General features: G+C 48.9%; 1 protein-coding gene across 1 annotated transcript; it reads right to left on the bottom strand.

The window, feature by feature from the left end:
- Positions 1–1,558: 1,558 nt before the first annotated feature.
- On the bottom strand, positions 1,559–14,647 carry MAPK13 (mitogen-activated protein kinase 13). Its single transcript, XM_071768698.1, has 13 exons — positions 13,528–14,647; positions 9,415–9,544; positions 9,032–9,090; positions 7,848–7,956; positions 6,796–6,825; positions 6,322–6,369; positions 5,341–5,455; positions 4,886–4,957; positions 4,284–4,363; positions 3,593–3,671; positions 2,201–2,377; positions 1,790–1,887; positions 1,559–1,735 (listed from the first exon to the last, which is right to left on the bottom strand). The coding sequence occupies exons 1-12, from the start codon at positions 13,644–13,646 to the stop codon at positions 1,808–1,810; spliced, it is 1,098 nt and encodes a 365-aa protein (XP_071624799.1). The 5' UTR covers positions 13,647–14,647; the 3' UTR covers positions 1,559–1,735; positions 1,790–1,807.
- Positions 14,648–16,817: the final 2,170 nt, after the last annotated feature.

Raw genomic sequence — 16,817 nt, 5'->3', positions numbered from 1 at the left:
TGTGTGCTCTGAGCTGGCACACAGAAAAGCCACTTTTCTCTTGCCACATCCCCATTGGGATGGACTTTGGCACGGCCAGCTGAACCTGACTGACCAAAACAGGGCAGAAGATGCCAACATTTAGGCTGCAGTCCAAAGGTGTTATCAGAGCTAATACCTGCCAAGCACTGAACTAGTAGTGACTGCATCCATAAGCAGATACAGATACACCAGATTGCAGCCCAAGCTGAAAACTTTTCTGGGGGTTCTAAGATTGAGGTTGGCTTGTGCTGAGCTCCTAAACCTATTGAAAAAGCAGTGTGTAAGAGCAGGGCTGGGGGCAGCTGGCTGGGGATGTGGTTTCTCCCCAGCCAAGTGCCAGCAGCACTGCACAGTCCCCCCCTGGCACACACCAACAGCTCAGAGAATGCAATTTCTTGTAGCTACCAAGAATTCCTTGCTGAACAAGTGAATGAATTAAAATTTGCATAGACAAATAAGAAGCACAAAACCTCAGTGAAAGTGCAGTGAAGGGAATCCATGGAACTCTTATTCATTTAGCTTGTAGTGGGGTTTGGGAAATATTCTATTTAATAAGATCATCTTAGATGCAATTACTAACAATGCTGACTGAAGGAGCCAACCTGATACCAAAAAACTGTGATATCTGAACTGATTTTCTGTGTTCACTGAGCTAAATTATTACCTTCCTCTTTCATCTAATGCAGCATACTTTTCTGCTTGCTTTCTTTAACTTTTTAAAATTAATTTGAGAGCTGAGTCTTAAAGGCTGACAGCTGACTATTTTCCCAATGAGTTAAATGTCTCTTCCAAGCAAGCAGCCCTTGAAGAGGAGTGAGGCAGAGGCTCCCTGGTTTAACTGATCCTGCAGAGCAGAAGGAATGAGGATAGAAGGGGTGTGTATGTAAGGAAACACCAGCCCTGCTGAGAGATAAAGGAGAGGGTGCTCAGGGAGAGATAAGGGTGGTGGAGAGAGAAGGGTTGGAGAAACCAGGCTGAGCAGAAAGGGCAGGAGAGCTGCTGGATGATAACCCAGCTGCTTGGAATACCCCAGTGTGGCCTTGGATTCCCAGGATGTGTTTGCAGCTGGCAGTAAGGAGAAGGCACTGATCAAAAATGAAATAAGCAGAATGAAAAAAAAAGAGAAGGCAGCATCTGTCTGGAGGGGGAAGAAGCCTAGGAGGGAGTTTTGGGAATAATAAGAGTCTGGAGCTGCTGTGAACACAGAACAATCCCAGGATTGAGGTGATTCCCACCATGTCCTGGAGCCAACACCATCCCAGCAACCTTGCTGTTTGACTGCTCAGGGAAAGGGGACCCACTCAGTGGTAGATTGCATAAAGTTTTTTATGTTGAATTTCACTAATTTTGATTATTTTGCTTTGGGCTCACTTCCCAGACAACTTTACCTTTTTCTTTACCTTACCCATATTTAATGTACTAAAACCTGAGTATTGAGAAGGCAGCAATGAATCTCCTGCTCCCTCAGGTGGACGAATATGAAAAAAAAAAAAAACCAAACCAAACCAACAAAATCACCAGGTAAAAATTGCCCCACTTCAAGTTTCAACAAGAATATATTTATCTTTTGTGCTGAAAACTGTTTGGGGTCCTTTTCCCCCCCCCTTCAGTAGAACAAAGTCCAACACCCCCAGCACGGTGTCACCCAGAGAAGTCCCAGAGGCCAAACGATGGGCACCAGCAAGGCAAGGTGGAGTAAATCCCATCTGTCAAGGTGGAGTAAATCCCATCTGTCAAGGTGGAGTAAATCCCATCTGTCATCCAGGAGAAGGGAATCCCACTGTCACTACAAGGACATCCCACTGTGCTTCTTTGAGTCCTTCCGTGCAATGGGGCTGAAGGACAGGATCTCCTTGTAAATGTGCTCTTGGAAAACAGAACAAAACCACCATGAGTGTGGGATTGGAGAGGAGTGATGGGTGTGCAGAGAGGAGGGATTCAGGGGAGAGGATATGGAAGGCACAGGAAGGGAGAGACATAGAAAAGGGGTAAAAAAGAGGCAGCCTGAAGAGCTAGAGGGATCTTGGCTTAATGCATAAAAAACAAGAGTAAAGAAAGGGAGATGTGCACAACCACTGAGGCACCAGTGTCCAGGATAGGGAGAGAGGTGGGAAAGTCCTAGATCCTAGATCCTAGATCCTAGGCTAGTCAGGGTCTTCAGGGAAGACAAAATTCTTACTTCTCCACTCATCTATGGAAAGCTTCTCGTGTTCCAGAGAATCATCATAGGACTCTTGAGCTTCTGTCTCCTCTTCAACATCTCGGAACTGATCAAAGTAGGGATGAGCCAAAGCCTCCGTGGCTGTCAGGCGTTTTTCCACATCCAGCTGCAACATCTTGTCAAGCAGGTCCACGGCTGCAGGAGAGGACATGGAGAGGGCTAAGCAAGGTGTGATGGAGAACAGGAATCCTGTGCCTGAACCCTGCAAGGGAGGGGACTCCTGTTTCCATCCTGCAACTCCTGAAAACGCGAGATCCCTCAACCTGACCCGGGTAGCCTGGAGCTTCTGGCAGTGGGGATGCAAAATCTGCCCAACAGCCCTGGGGAGCTCTCACTGACAGAACTGGACGTGTGAATTGTGCAGAAAAAACCCCACAAATTAGTCTTGAACAAGCTTTGCTGCACGGATAGGGCTGCAAGAACACAAACAGTGAGCCAGTAACTTCAAGATATTTTTCAGTTTTAATAATTTGCTTTCACTCTGACCTCTGCAACTCAAAGCAGTTTTATAATGAGTAATCTACACAGAAAAAGAGACATCTCTGATAAACAGGAAGGCAGGAAACTCAGATACCAACTAATCTGTCAGCCCTGTTCCCTCTTGGTTTTATCATCTTTAATGCTTTCTTCCTTGCAGCTGTTACAAGAGTTTTGCCCACTCTCACCTCTAATCAACTTGGGAAAAGAGCTCCTTGTGAGAGATCGATTTTTTACCCTGAAAATTGCACATCTCAGCTGCCTCTTAAGTATTAACAGATCCAGGTGTTCAGCAAAGAGGAGCTAAGCTCTAAAAAAAATAAATACATTTACTGTAGTAGACTGTGGGGTCCTCTTAGCAATTTATTAAACCCTACAATGCCTTAGATTTGGGAAATAATAACAGAGCAGAGCTGGTTTGCTTCTCTAAATGCTGCTGATCATAATATCCCAAAAGCAACAACCTCAGCCAAAACTCAGCTCTCATACCAAGTGGAGCTGATACATGCTCCTAATCCTAATCTGCATCCCCCAGCACAGACATCTGCAGCACCTGGACTCTCCAGCTTCTTGATTTGGGAGTCACAAGTTCCTCCCTTCCTTAAATATTGTGTTAGAGGCTTTGTCATTTGAAAATTAAACTAAAAATACCAAAAAACCCCAAGTGAATGAGGACAGCAGAACGTTGCCATCATAATCCCACTAAAGAATAATTTTTTTTTTTCAGTTCATACATACAAATATGTGCAGGGGCACAACCTGCAAGGGAGGAAGGAGCAAGAAATTGTGAAGAAAAATAATCTCAGAGCTGTGGTGATCAGCTGCCTCCTTTCCAGCTGTGAACACACATGAGGAACACTGGGGATGACTTACCCTGAGGATTGGCTTTGGGGAAAAGCACAGACAAATCCTTCTTGGGGATTTTTGGGAGGGATTTGATATAACTCTTAGCCTGAAAGAGAAAGGAGAGCACAGACATTTACTGCAGGTGGACGAGTGCCAGGAGGTGGGAAATGGAGCTCTGGGTCTCACAGCTCAGATGGGCAAAAAGGAGCAGCAGATCAGCCCAGATGTCACCTTTCAGGAGCAGTTTGCAATAAACTATTTTTACCAACCAAGATACAGAACTCTTCCTGCTGCAGGGGCCAAACTGGAGACCAGAGGAGGTCAGTGATTTGATCTGACACCTCACCCAGCAGCCCCTGCAATCCACACCAGCTCCCCAGACACCCCAAATCATAGCCTCATAGAATTTTCAGGGTTGGAAGGGACCTTTAAGATCCTCCAGTTCCAACCCCCCTGCCATGGGGGGGCAGGAATACCTCCCACTAGATCAGGTTGTTCAGAGCCCTGTCCAGCCTGGACTTAAAAACTTCCAGGGATGGGGCTTCCACCCCCTCTCTGGATATTCTGGTGTCTCCCAAACATCTTCATTGCCAAGGGGGAAAACTGCTGTGCTCCTCTTCAGGAGCTGCACTTCTCCCACCTCACAGGCACAACCAACCCAACCTCTCCCCTCCACACCTCTGCCAGGGCCACCTCAATCCATAGGGAACTTTCTTACTGCTTTGTCCTCCAGCTTCTCCACGAAGTCTTCTCCTGGATGCCCGGTGACTCTCAGGATCTGAGTCAGTTGATCAAGGTCTGGCAGCCTCTGTTAAAGATTCACCCATCTAGGAGCAAGCCCTGGACACCCAGAACAGCTCAGCCTGTGGGCTGGGTGCTGGGGGAGCCAAGGACCTGTGGGAACTACGAGGAGGTTATGAAATAAACCCAACAGAGAGCCATTAAACCAGAAAAACCAAGGCTTTTTTTTTTTTTTCCTGGGATGCCCATTTTCACCAATGGGTAATTTTCTTGGCACAACTCTGCCAGGACACACGTGCCCTTAGGTTTGGGGATGGAGCTGTGACCACACGAGGCTAAACTGCTGACTCAGCACACGTGGCCAGCACAGTGCTGTATTTCTAAGGGTGCCTTGGCTCCCTCCCATCTTCTTGCTGTTTTCCTCACCAAAAAGACCTCCTGGTCCTTGTAATTACCTCCTGGTAAACCAGACTGCCACCAGTTTTTCTCAGTAGCCTAAATTCCTAAAAGCCCTTTCACACACCCCCCCCCAAGAATTCTTCCTCCCCCCAGAGGAAAAGGTTGAGCTTGAAAGGATACAGTCTTTTCCTTTAAACAGTGTTTTCCCCGTCAGCATTTCTGCCATGATGCAGCCAATAGACCAGATATCCACTGTGCAGAGAGAAAAAGGGGTAAAAAATAAATTAAAAAAAAAAAAAAAGAAAAAAAATAGAGAAAAAAAAAAATAGAGAAAAAAAATAGAGAAAAAAAAATAGAGAAAAAAAAATAGAGAAAAAAAAATAGAGAAAAAAAAATAGAGAAAAAAAAAAATAGAGAAACCAGCAAGCACCAATTCCCATTTCACTCCCATTTTCCCCCCTGTTTTTTCTAAAACCTCTGCTCCCACAAGCGCCAGCTCTGGGAGTCACACAGCAGCAGCTTTGGGACTGGCTCCAGCAGGACACTGGTGACACAGGGGAAAACCATCTGGAGGATGAGGTGGGAGCTGAGCTGGGTGTGATCCCTGGGTTTGTCACCCCTCAGTCCCAGCTCACCTGTCTGGTTGTAATGCATCCAGTTCAGGATGACTTCGGGGGCTCTGTACCAGCGAGTAACCACGTAGCCTGTCATTTCAGCATCAGCATGTCTGGCCAAGCCAAAATCCAAGATCTGCAGTTCAACCAAAGGAAGAGGGAGAAGGAAAGGCAGGAAAGGGAAGAGAAATCCTACGGGCAAGTGAGAACTTACTTCTAAGAGGAAAAATCTACTTCTAAGAGGTAATAACGAAACTCCAACCACCCCACAGCCACCCAGGGGATGGTTCCAAGAACTAACAGGTTTCTTCTAATTCCACTCTAAATTCAGTTGTTGTCTGAAGACCCTGCAGGAAGGAGCAGTGCTGAGTGCTACCTGGAAGGTCATTTTCTTTCTTGAAGCTTAAATTTCAGCTCCAACAGGTTTATTTACTGGAGTTTATCACCTGGCAGCAAGGGTGTGCTCCCAAGGCCACCAGGACTCATCCTTTCCTATAAAAACACCCTGTAGCTGACAGGGGTGGCCTCTCCCTCTCTGCTGGAGATGACCCAGCTTTACAGAGCCATTTGTACATTACAGAAAAGCCATGACAGACCAGGGAGCTGCCAGCAAACCTTCAAAATAAAAATAAATTTGTCTGGAATCACAGCCATCGTGTGGATGAGGACCAAAGGGTAACTGTGGCTGAATCCAGTTATCCTCCAGGGATGGTTCAACCTAAGGCCAGGATTGCTCAGCAGGATTGAATTTGTTTAGGAAGTCGTTAGGAATTGCCATGCCACAGGAATGCCAGTGACAGGATGTTCATTCCAAGTCTCAGGGCCCTGATTCAGCAAGTTACATCAGCAGGGGAGTATTTCCCACTGCCTGCACCTGCCAGGTGATGGAACTCCTGGAGCTGAGTCTCAGAGAGCAAGAGGAAACATGACAGTGCCAGATTCCTGCTGGCAGAGCAGTTCCTCCACCATCTGATAATGCTCCATGGGGGCTTTTCCACCCACCTTTAGCTGACAGTCTTCATTCACAGCCAGGTTGCCTGGTTTCAGGTCCTACAAGAGACAAGAGCAGCATCCCAAGGACATTTGGGGTTGCAACACATCAATAAGAGCCTCAGCTGAACCTCTGCTTCTGTTTCCTGGGGTCCCCCAACATCCTGAGTCCAGAACTGATCCAGCAAACACACCCCCCAGCTTCAGAATATGACTTTGTTTTGTTTTAAATGGTTTCAGGTCAAAAAACCACCACGAGATGCTTCACAGCTTGTCAGAAAATAGAGCATTTCCTCAAAATGCTGCAGAAATGAGCAAATTCAAACATGTCTAGGCTGTAGGAGGGAGGAGAAGGAGGGTGCCAGAGAGGCTTTAGAGCAGACAAGGCTAGAAGTGAAACAATGCTTAGGAATTCCTTAACTTTATGACCAAACTCTTCTTTTCTCCTAAACAGCCAAAAATCCCCATAAAGCACAAAGAACTTACCCTGTGAATGATTCCAGCTGAATGAATGTACTGCAAGAAAAAGAGAAACCACAAGGTGAGCACCAGCAGCTCAGACTTTTTGCTCTCCAGCAGAGAAATGAAAGCTACAAACAAGAACTTGCTGAGAACACAACTCTGTCCCAGCTGCCCAGGGCAGGAGGTTGGAAAGAAAGCTCTGCTCTGAATTTCTGGTGGTATTTGCCATGACACTGAGAAGCACAGAGCAGAAGAGGAGGTATGGAAGAGTAATGGTTCTGTAATAGATCTGTAATAGTTCTTTACAGTGAGCAAAAAAGTATAAATTATATATATAATATATATATATTATATATAAAATATATTAAAAATTATAACTCTTAAAGGTATCAGGGTTACAGGTGGGAACATGGTCAGCAGATGACATGAAATCTTTGTTGGCTTAGGTGTTCAACTGTGTGAAAATAATCTCATCACTAAAACCCAAAAGAGGAAAAATCAGATTCCAGTTGCAAAAACTGACTCTGTGGGTTTTGTCACTAAACCTTCCTTATATTTTTCCCCTTTTGTTTAAGCTCAAGATAACCATGACCTGGGGAAAGGTCTTGTTAAGGTGAGCTGGGAGCTGCTGCTCTCACTCCAGGTGAAGGATGTCAGCAGTGCCTGAGGCTCAGGGGTTGCAGAAAGCCACTCAAGCAGCATATTCCTTCCTTCTTCTATCAAACAGAAAACCATTCCCTCTGTCTTCTTCTCTGTTAGAAATTCAGAAGCTCCCATTGCTACCATCCTCTCCCTTCCTGTGCAGAGTTTTGCTCAGGGTTTGGGCAAACCAAACAGTGATGCAGCTGCTGTCACACAAAAGCCACCACAAGGTCTCTGCCTACTTCTGGCTTTGATACCCAACTGGCATCATTTTGATTGATGCTGCTGGAACAAGAGGATCTTCTTCTCAGGGGATGCCAGAAACCCCCCAAACCTTCCTGTTCAGTGTTGGAAGGGGGGGATTGTTATGGTCCACCCAGAGGTGGTGTGCAGAGGAGACAAGGGAGCCACTAAACTCCTCCAGACCCACCTACCTTCAGCCCTTTCAGCATTTGGTACACCAGGTACTGGATCTTTTCATCACTGAATTCATGGCCCATGATCTTTTGTAAATCTGTCCGCATGTATGGCATCACCAGGTAGCTAAAAGGCAGGAAGACAAGGCCCTGAGTCTAGAAGAAAAACACAGGGAACCAGGCTAGCCTTGTTCTCACTCATTTTTATGGTTTTTTTTTCTGGCTGTGTAACTAAGAGAAGTTTTTGTGACAGCCTGCAGCAATGCCAGGATCTCCACCTACTCTGAAAATCGCCCTCTCTCCTCCCCTCAAATCCAATGTCAAGTAAAACTAAGGCTCTCCCAAACTTCCCCAGTTCTGAATTAGTTTCCTTGAGAGCTCCATGTTCAGTTCTGGCTGGCCCTACACCCTCTGGGAGCTGAAACATCTTGTGGAGCTCTAAGGAGTCCTGCAAAAGCTGCTGGGTTGGCTCCCAGATTTCTCTCTGTAATGTTCTCCAGCCCTGCCTTGGAAGCCAACACCAAGGCAGCTTTCTTCAGCCTTTGGCCTGCTTGCTGAGACTGCTAATTAATTGATGATCTTCCACCAGGAGCTTCTCTGAGAACCTTCAAACACTTTTCCTGCTGGCTGCTAAATACCAACCAGCAGCCAAAACCTCAACCCCAGGTACAACACTGCTCCTGCCCAAGGATGGGGAAGAGCAAAGGACTCATCCAACCTGACCTCATCAACACCCAGGGAAATGCCAAAAAGAAAGAGCAGCCAGAATCACAGGGAAAAGAAAGCCAGATCTTTAAAATCCTCCATGCCATTGCCCCAGGGCCTGGTGAACAATTCTCCTGTCCTGAGTGCAGGCTCTGAGCTCAGCAGCCCCCAGGCAGCACTTCAGTGTGGATCAGGCTCCAGGGGATGCCCTGGGAGGGTAACACCTCCTCCTTACACACCTTGGGCTGCACACCCCATGTTCCCCCAGCTGGGAGCACAGCACGGGCTCTGCTTACAGGTTCTGGGTGTTTTCTGGCAGCTGATTTTCTGCTTTTGCTTTTTCCCTGTTATTTGGGGATGTCTGCCTTTAGTCTGGCTCCTTTGCAGTTCAGACCGTGGGACTGTGCTTCAACCTGATCCATTTTCCTGCTGCTAAAACCCTGGTGTCCTGGACAACAGCTGAGTGGAGACAGAGCAAAACCAAACTCCCAACTTACAAATCCTGGAATCCATGGTAGGAGGGGGCGGAGGTGAAGACATCAAGCAGCCCGATGACCTGATGGAGAAGAAAAGCCTCCCTTTAAACCTGGAAAGCATCTGACTCAGGTAGCAGCTCTCTGTTGGCACAGCACGTGGGTGAGCACCAAGAACTCCATCTGAGGAATCTGAGGACTCCTCACTATGCTGCCCAACTGCTTTGCCTCTTACTAATCCCCAGCTGCAGCCTGGTGCCAGAGACAGCTTGAGCCCCGAGACCGCCCGCCTGTGCCAAGCCTCGTCACCTCCCAGTTAAAACAAAGGGGATGCCAGGAAGGATTTGCTCCAAGGTGGCAAGAAATTCCCCTTTTTTCATCCAGAACAGAATAAAATGAGCACTTACATTCTCGTGCTGCATGTGCTTCAGGAGCATGAGCTCCCTGTAGGCTCTCTTGGCAAAGATCTGTGACTGGAAGGGGCGGCAGAGCTTCTTGATGGCCACTTTCTCCCCTGTCTTCTTGTCTATGGCTGAACTGCAGCAGACAAATAAAACCCAGGCAAAACAAACCCAAATAAAAACCAATTTTGCAAGAGCAAAGGTTTTCTAACCCTTAATCTTTCCCAGAGGAGCTCTGCACACACTGAAGTTACCCCACAGGGCTTTGGGCAGCAGGGCACAGCCCGTGCTCTTTGGAGGACCAGGTGGGACACCAAGCAAAGCATCACTGCCCCATCTTTGACCTGGAGAAATGAACTGGAGCTAAGGGAGCCAGGAGAGAAGGGAAACAAACAGTTCAAGGGCAGGATTAGTTCTCACTCTGCCTTCTCCATCCCTAAAGCCTGGAGATAAGGGAATAAAGCAATTCACAGAATCACAGAATTGTCACCATTGGAAAAGACCTCTAAGATCCAATATCCCCTCCCAATAAAATATATCTATCAATATCTGTACCACCCACTGGAGCATTTCCTGAAGTGCCTCATCTGCACAGTTTTTAAACACTTCCAGGGATGGTGACTCCACCACCTCCCTGGCAATTCCTGCTTTGCCATCTGCCTGGAGGTTGCTGTAAGGTCCATTTTAAGCCACCTTCACTGTGCTCTGGAGCAAGGACAGTAGATGCCACGTGCTGGAAACAGAGGCTGCTGGGAGGAACTCTCCTGCATTCAGGATCTTTGCCTCTATCCTGATGGTTCTGGCTCACAGCAGGGCTGGCTGGACACCAGAGGCACCAGGTATCACTGGAGATGTGATGTGTTCCTCCCTCTGCTCACATTTGCCATTTATGGTTGGCCTGGGCAATCCCGTGACACTTTCTCTGCTTCTGGAAGCTCTTTGCTCAAAGGAGGAGCCAGATTCCACCAGGTGAGGGGAGGGGAGGGCAGGGAGGTCCTTGGGAATAAGGAGCTCTGATTTGGGCTTCTCCCTGATGCTGTCCAGGGGGGGTCTCAGTGCTTCCCCTTTGGTGCCTCAGCCCTTCACCCCTCCAAGAGGCAAAGAGATGGAGAAAGGGTTTTTTTCCCTGCTTAATCCTGCTGTGGGCTTCCAGAGCAGCTCCTCCTGCTTTGTAAATCCTGAGCTCCTGGGGAAGCAGAAGGGCTGCAAATGGGCACAGTCAGAGCCACAGCTCTCAGCTGCACGGGGCTCTGAGCCCACAGCAACCTGGGCATCAGCCTGCTCCAACCTCACACAGCCACGGTTCTCCTCTTTCCTTCTCCAGAGTCACCCAGTTCACTCTCCACAGTCCTTGAGTGGCTTCAGCCACCACTTCTTCCTCGAGGCTCTGAGATGGGGAGGGAGAGGTACCACGAGGCTGTCACAATGAACAGGGAAATGCCACCTCTAGTTGTGCAATGAAATGGTGAATTTCACCAGGTTAAGGGAGTCAGAGAGGTGGGGATGGTCCAGTCCATGGGGCTCTTCCCTCTGTGCTGCCTGAGGAAGGGGTTATCACATCCTTGCTGCAAACCTGGGATGTCTCTTGCTCAGCTTTCTCTTCAGCCACAAGGGATCAGTTGGGGTGCATCCTCCAGGTGTCAGGGTTATCATCAGCTCTCATCAGCCTCCCCAAAACCACCAGGCAATCCTCCTGCTCCTGGCCACTGAGGTGCTTTCCACTTGCTACGAGTGGGAGGAGAGCAGACACATCCTTTGGTGTGATGCTGATTTCATTCATGCATTCAGCTGGGAAAAAGGGCTGGAGATGGCATGGGGGATCCCAGGAGGAGCTTTCTCAGCTCCAGGAGGGATCCCCAGGTATCCCAGGAGGGATCCCCAGGAGGGTCTCAGCTCCAGGACTTCAGCAGGTGTCAGCAGAGGGGACAGCTCAGTGGGAAGTTTTCCAGGGAAGAAAAAGGAAGGGATTTGGGCCAATTATTCCAACAGCTTGTGCAGAATTCCAGGCAGGTTTCCTGATCTGAGGGGTGCAGGTTCCCAGCTGTGTCCCACAGAGCTGGGGTGATGGATCAGCCTGCATGGGCAGCACTGCCATGGCTCAGGGTTAGGAACTGAAACCCAGCACAGGTTTCATGTCTGGCTGAAGTTTGGAATTCCAGCTCTGCCAGAGCAACGTTGGAGGGCTCAGAAGATTTTTTTCTTCAATAGTTACATTCAGCTGGAAGCCAAATCGCTACGGATTTGGGCAGAATTAATGAAGGAAGAAACACGACTTTGCTGGTTTGCCCCAGTGAGTTTCTCAGCTGGTTCAGGAGGAGGGGAAACAGCCTGAATAACGCTGGGAGAGAAAAGCTTCCCAGCAATTCCCAGCAGAGGACAGCAAATCCCAACTCCACAAGCTGCCACTTCTGCTTTCTGCATGAATCCACCCCAAACTTTCCCTGCTGGGCACTGGCCATGGGCGACCATGATTAAGGGAGTGGAGCATCTCCCTTATGAGGAAAGGCTGAGGGAGCTGGGTCTCTTTAGTTTGGAGAAAAGGAGACTGAGGGGTGACCTCATCAATGTTTTCAAATATGTAAGGGGTGAGTGTCAGGGAGATGGAGTTAGGCTTTTCTCAGTGGTGACCAGTGATAGGACAAGGGGTAATGGGTGTAAATTGGAGCACAGGAGGTTCAAGTTGAATATCAGAAAAAATTTTTTTACTGTAAGGGTGACAGAGCCCTGGAACAGGCTGCCCAGGGGGGTTGTGGAGTCTCCTTCACTGGAGACATTCAAAACCCACCTGGACACGTTCCTAGGGGATGTACTCTAGGGGGCCCTGCTCTGGCAGGGGGGGTTGGACTAGATGATCTTTCCAGGTCCCTTCCAACCCCTAGGATTCTAGGATTCTATGACCACCACCTTCCATCCCTGGGACCTCCAGCACAGCCCAGGCTTTCAGTAAAAGATAAGTAAAAAAATCAGGAAAAGATTGGTCATCTTCATTGGTTGTTTTTTTTTTTTTCCTCATGGGCAAGGAAACTTTGGGAGGATTTCTCTCTTCCTTTTCTTTTAACATCTTTTATTTTCCTTCAGTCCTCCTGCTTTCCTTTATGATTCAATCCAGAACACACCGTACAACCAGCAGAACCCCCAACTTTTGTTTTGCCCTGATTTTCCAGGACTCACTGAAGTGTTTCAGAAGCTTAAATGCACCTGAGCAGCAAAATGGGGGGAAAAAAAAAACACTGGGTGCCTCCTTGTATATAAGCCAGGGGACAAGCACAGAACCTGGGCCCCAGGGTGTCAGGATCCGTGTCAGGATCCATGTCCTGTTGGGTGGAGAACCTCTGCCCAACCCCTACACAAGGCAACACACCTTTTTTAATTTTTTTTTTTTTTTTTTTAGCTTGGTGTGGTATGGAAGAGGGGCTCGTTCAGCTCCTGTCAATGAGCTGCTTCATGTTTGACCTTCCAACAAGTCACTCGTCCCCTCTGGCTGCCCAACAGGAACCGAGTGGGATCTGGGGGATTTGGGGGATCTGGTTCCTGCTCCTCACCCTATTGGCACCTTCATCCAGCTGATCAATTCCCAGCACCTCCTGCTGCTCCCTCAGAGGTTGATCAGGAACAGGGAAGTCCCAATCCTGCTTTACAGTAATTTATATCTGATTTATGATTTCAAGCTGGAGGGAGCCTCGTCCCACACCAGCTGCCCAGGATCAGCCAGCAGGGAAACCTTTGATCCACCACCTAAAAATCACCTTCAGACACTCAGGTGTTTCCCCTCCCTTTGCTACAAACCAAACCCCAAGACCCCCAAAGCCAAGGTGACACCCCAAACTCTGCCTACCTGCTCCCCAAACCCAATGCCACCCACCAAGGGGGGCTCGGGTGGGTTAACCCCCCCCTCCGAGCCCACCCAGCACACCCACGGGAGGAAACATCTCGGAAACAAATCTCCAACCCACTGCCCGTGGTGGAGCAGGAGTCAAACCCCCCACATCACACACACAAGTGACCTTTCCTAATGGAGGGGTGGCCACCAGGCACCTCCTTGGGTGTCCCCCCCCGTCCCAACCTCAGACTTCGAGCACCCCCACCCCCTGTGCTGCCAGGGGCAGGACCCCCACTCACCACACTGAGCCGTAGGCTCCCGACCCCAAGGGGTGAAGGGCCGTGTATCTCCTGGGCAGCTCCCAGAGGGTTTTGTTCACCTCCTGTCTGTAAAATCCTCTTCTCCTTGCGATGTTCATCGCCCGGCGGGTGCGGGACTGCCACCCCCCCAGAGTCCTGGAGTACGGGAGGGCTCCTGGGGTGAGACGGGGACAGCGAAGCTCCTGAGCTGGTAAAAAAAGGCTCTAGAGGGTTTCCTTCTCTGTTTTCAGCTGTCGGGAGCGTGAAGGGACATGTCTTAGGGCCCTCCTCCCTCCGCCTCCACATTGGAGGAGATGAGGCATCAGGTTTCCCGACACGCCTCGGACTCCTCCAGGTGTCCCCGGACTTTGCCAGAGGAGCTGAGCACCCGATCCCGTGGCAGGAACACCTCGAGGAGCACCCAGCAGCTCAGCTCTCTGCTCCCACTGTCACCCAGCAGCTCTTCTCTTCTCTCTGCTCCCACCAGCCAGGAAATGTCCTCGGAGGGGCCCTCCTGAAATCCCTGCTCTGGAGAAGGGGATGAGTAAGGACTTGTGGAGCCGGGGAATCCGGGGGCCAAACCACGTCAGAGCAGGTGGGAAATTCTTCTCTACAGGTGCTGAGGGACAGCTCGGGGCTGCTGAGGGACACCCCGGTGTTACCGCCAGAGAAGAACAAGGAAGCAAAGGTGATTTTCTCCCAAGCCGGGTTTCCCGGTTTCCCAGCGGAGCAGGAATGTGGTGGCAGCAGATGGAGGTGGCTGCAGGGAGGATGTTCAGCAGCAGCAGCAGGAGGGAGCTGGGACCATCCCGAGAGCTCTTTGTGCCCCAGCTTCTGGTTTCATCTCCCACCACAGCTCCAACCCCTCCTCAGCTCTTCTTGGACAGCACAAACCCCAAGCTCTCTGCTCTGCCTGCTCAGACCCCAGCAGACCCAAGGTGGGAGAGGTTCCTATCCTGGTCAGCAGAGAACACTTTTGACATTTTGCTCCAACTTCAGGAGCTGAGGTGGGGCTCCCACACAGCAGGCAGGAGCATCCCACAAACTTCCCAGAGGAAGTGACTAAGCTGGACCTCACCAAGCCAGCCCAGCTGGACTCTGCCCCACCAGCCCTCACCCCCTCCACGGCTCCAGCCCTGCTCCAGAGCTGCCCCGAGCAGGGACTCTTGTTTGGATTAGGCTGAACGACCTGATAAACAGGAATGATGGGGAAAGCACTGCCAGGCTTTTAGGACAGACATTTTATCTGCTTCCAGGCAGACAGAGCTGGCCCTGAAGTTGCCATGGTTCAGATCAGCTGCTTTATAAAACACAACCCAGACACAAGGTGCTGCGGCAATTCCTCACCCGTGCTGGTGTAAGGAGGTGTAAATAAGCCCTGGCTGTAGCAACAGCACGGTCAGGAACCACACTGCCTGGTTCTATAAATACACCTGTGAGCAAGAGGTGTTGCAGCAACAACTCCGGGGCTGGGCGTCCTCTCCCGTTTCATCAGCAGAGCTCTGGCTCAGCCCCGCCTGCACACGCAGGAAATCAGGGAACAATTAAGGAGCTCTGGATATCTCCAGCATGTCCTGGCTGCAGAGGTGAACTGATCCCAGTGGCTGATTCACATCAGAGAGGAAAACCTGGGATGAAGTCATTTGGATTTCCCAGGTGTAGTTTGGTTTTTTCCCCCCCGGTTTGGTTCTCACCGCTTTAAGGTTGGTTTTTTTTCCTACACCAGGAAATACTGTAACCAAGCACATTCAGGAATTGTTTGGAGTTATTGGGCACATTGGGGTTTGTAGTTATTTTTCTTCTCCCAGAAAACACAAAAAGACAGCTCCTGGCTAAGTTTTTTTCCCCCTCTCCTCTCAGTCTGTTCCCAGGTGAGGAGGGAACAACAATGAAAGCAGCACTAAGAACACATTTTCCTTCATACTCACTCAAACCAGCTCTGTGCAGGGGGAAACACTGGATATCAGCTACCTGACTCAGACCCAGCCCAGAAAATGCAGTGAATTTAGTTGGGGTTTTTTTGTTTGGTTTTTTTTTTTTTTTTTGTGTGAAGAACACAGCTCTGGTCAATCATTCTTCAGAGTGAATGGCACCGAGACACAACAGAAGTCAGAAAATCTCCATTACAGAGCCACAATGTTCCCATAAACACCCTTCCACCACTAATTAGATGGAAGAAAAATAATTTTTCATAACTTCTAAATAGCAAACACACACCAGTACCACCAGGGAAGGGTCCCAGGTCCAGGCACATAGCAGAACTCTGCTCTGATGTGCTGGGCAAGTGCTTTCTTTGTGCATCCAGTGCTCGTGGTCAGACCACAGGGGAGTGTTCTGTGGCTGAACAAAAGCTGTAAATATATAACAATATAAATCAGGGCTCAGATTGCATTTCCTGGGGAAAATCATCAGCAGCTCTCACAAACTGAGCTCATCCATGTGCCAAAGTCTCCTACCCAGCCCACCTTGGCAGAGCAAAACTATCATTTTGAAAAGCTCTTGTTCCAGCTGGATTTTTCACATCTCTATCTAGACAGGCACAGGCTGGAAGAAGGCTGACAATCCATGGAAGTGGGACCTACACATTTTGGAGCCATTGGGAATGAGATCCTTGGCTGCAAAGGCTTTCCCAGCACACCACAGGACACAGCAGAGAGGCAGCAAGGGATGCTTCATGTTTGCTAGAAAACTGAAGCATGAGAGGATTCTTAGCAGACAGCCTGCTCCAGGAACTTCTTTTCTACAAACTCAAGGAGCAACTCATTTCAAGAAACTTAAAGGAAAAATAACTTTTAAAGGAAAAAAACTTTTAAAGGAAAAATAATTTTTAAAGGAAAAAAAACTTTTAAAGGAAAAATAACTTTTAAAGGAAAAAAAACTTTTAAAGGAAAAATAACTTAAAGGAAAAATAGCTTAAAGGAAAAATAGCCTAAAGGAAAAATAACTTAAAGGAAAAATAACTTAAAGGAAAAATAACTTAAACCCAAAAGTCCGAACGCTCGAGACTGCCAAACACATGCAAAGAGTGACCACTGAAAACTCTGGCTGGCCCTGACCCTCACATGGAACCCCACCCACAGCACCAAAAAAAGTCCCTGCCTCTCCCCCCAGCTCAGCATGAGCCCCTTGGAGCTCTAAACCAGCAGGAAATGAAGGGGTTTTGCAGGGAGTGAGGGGGCTGGGGAGAGGGGAAATGGGATTTCTGCAGCATCCTGAAACACTGGTACCCATCCCTGAGGCCTCCCTCTCCTCCCTCCTGGGGAAAAGGGCTGAGAAAACATCACTTTTGG

The sequence above is a fragment of the Heliangelus exortis genome, chromosome 25, assembly GCF_036169615.1.
Source record: "Heliangelus exortis chromosome 25, bHelExo1.hap1, whole genome shotgun sequence".
NCBI lineage: Eukaryota > Metazoa > Chordata > Aves > Apodiformes > Trochilidae > Heliangelus > Heliangelus exortis.
This window is presented reverse-complemented; position numbering and strand designations above follow the sequence as displayed.

What these genes read in the sequence shown, in the direction of transcription:
- MAPK13 (XM_071768698.1), bottom strand. Translation starts at nt 13,646, where the DNA reads ATGAACATCGCAAGGAGAAGAGGATTTTACAGACAGGAGGTGAACAAA. An exon ending in CAGCTGGAATCATTCACAGG is followed by an intron (nt 6,370 to 6,795) that starts GTAAGTTCTTTG and finishes TGTCTCTTGTAG; the next exon opens with GACCTGAAACCAGGCAACCT. An exon ending in ACTGTTTAAAGGAAAAGACT is followed by an intron (nt 4,364 to 4,885) that starts GTATCCTTTCAA and finishes AGAGGCTGCCAG; the next exon opens with ACCTTGATCAACTGACTCAG.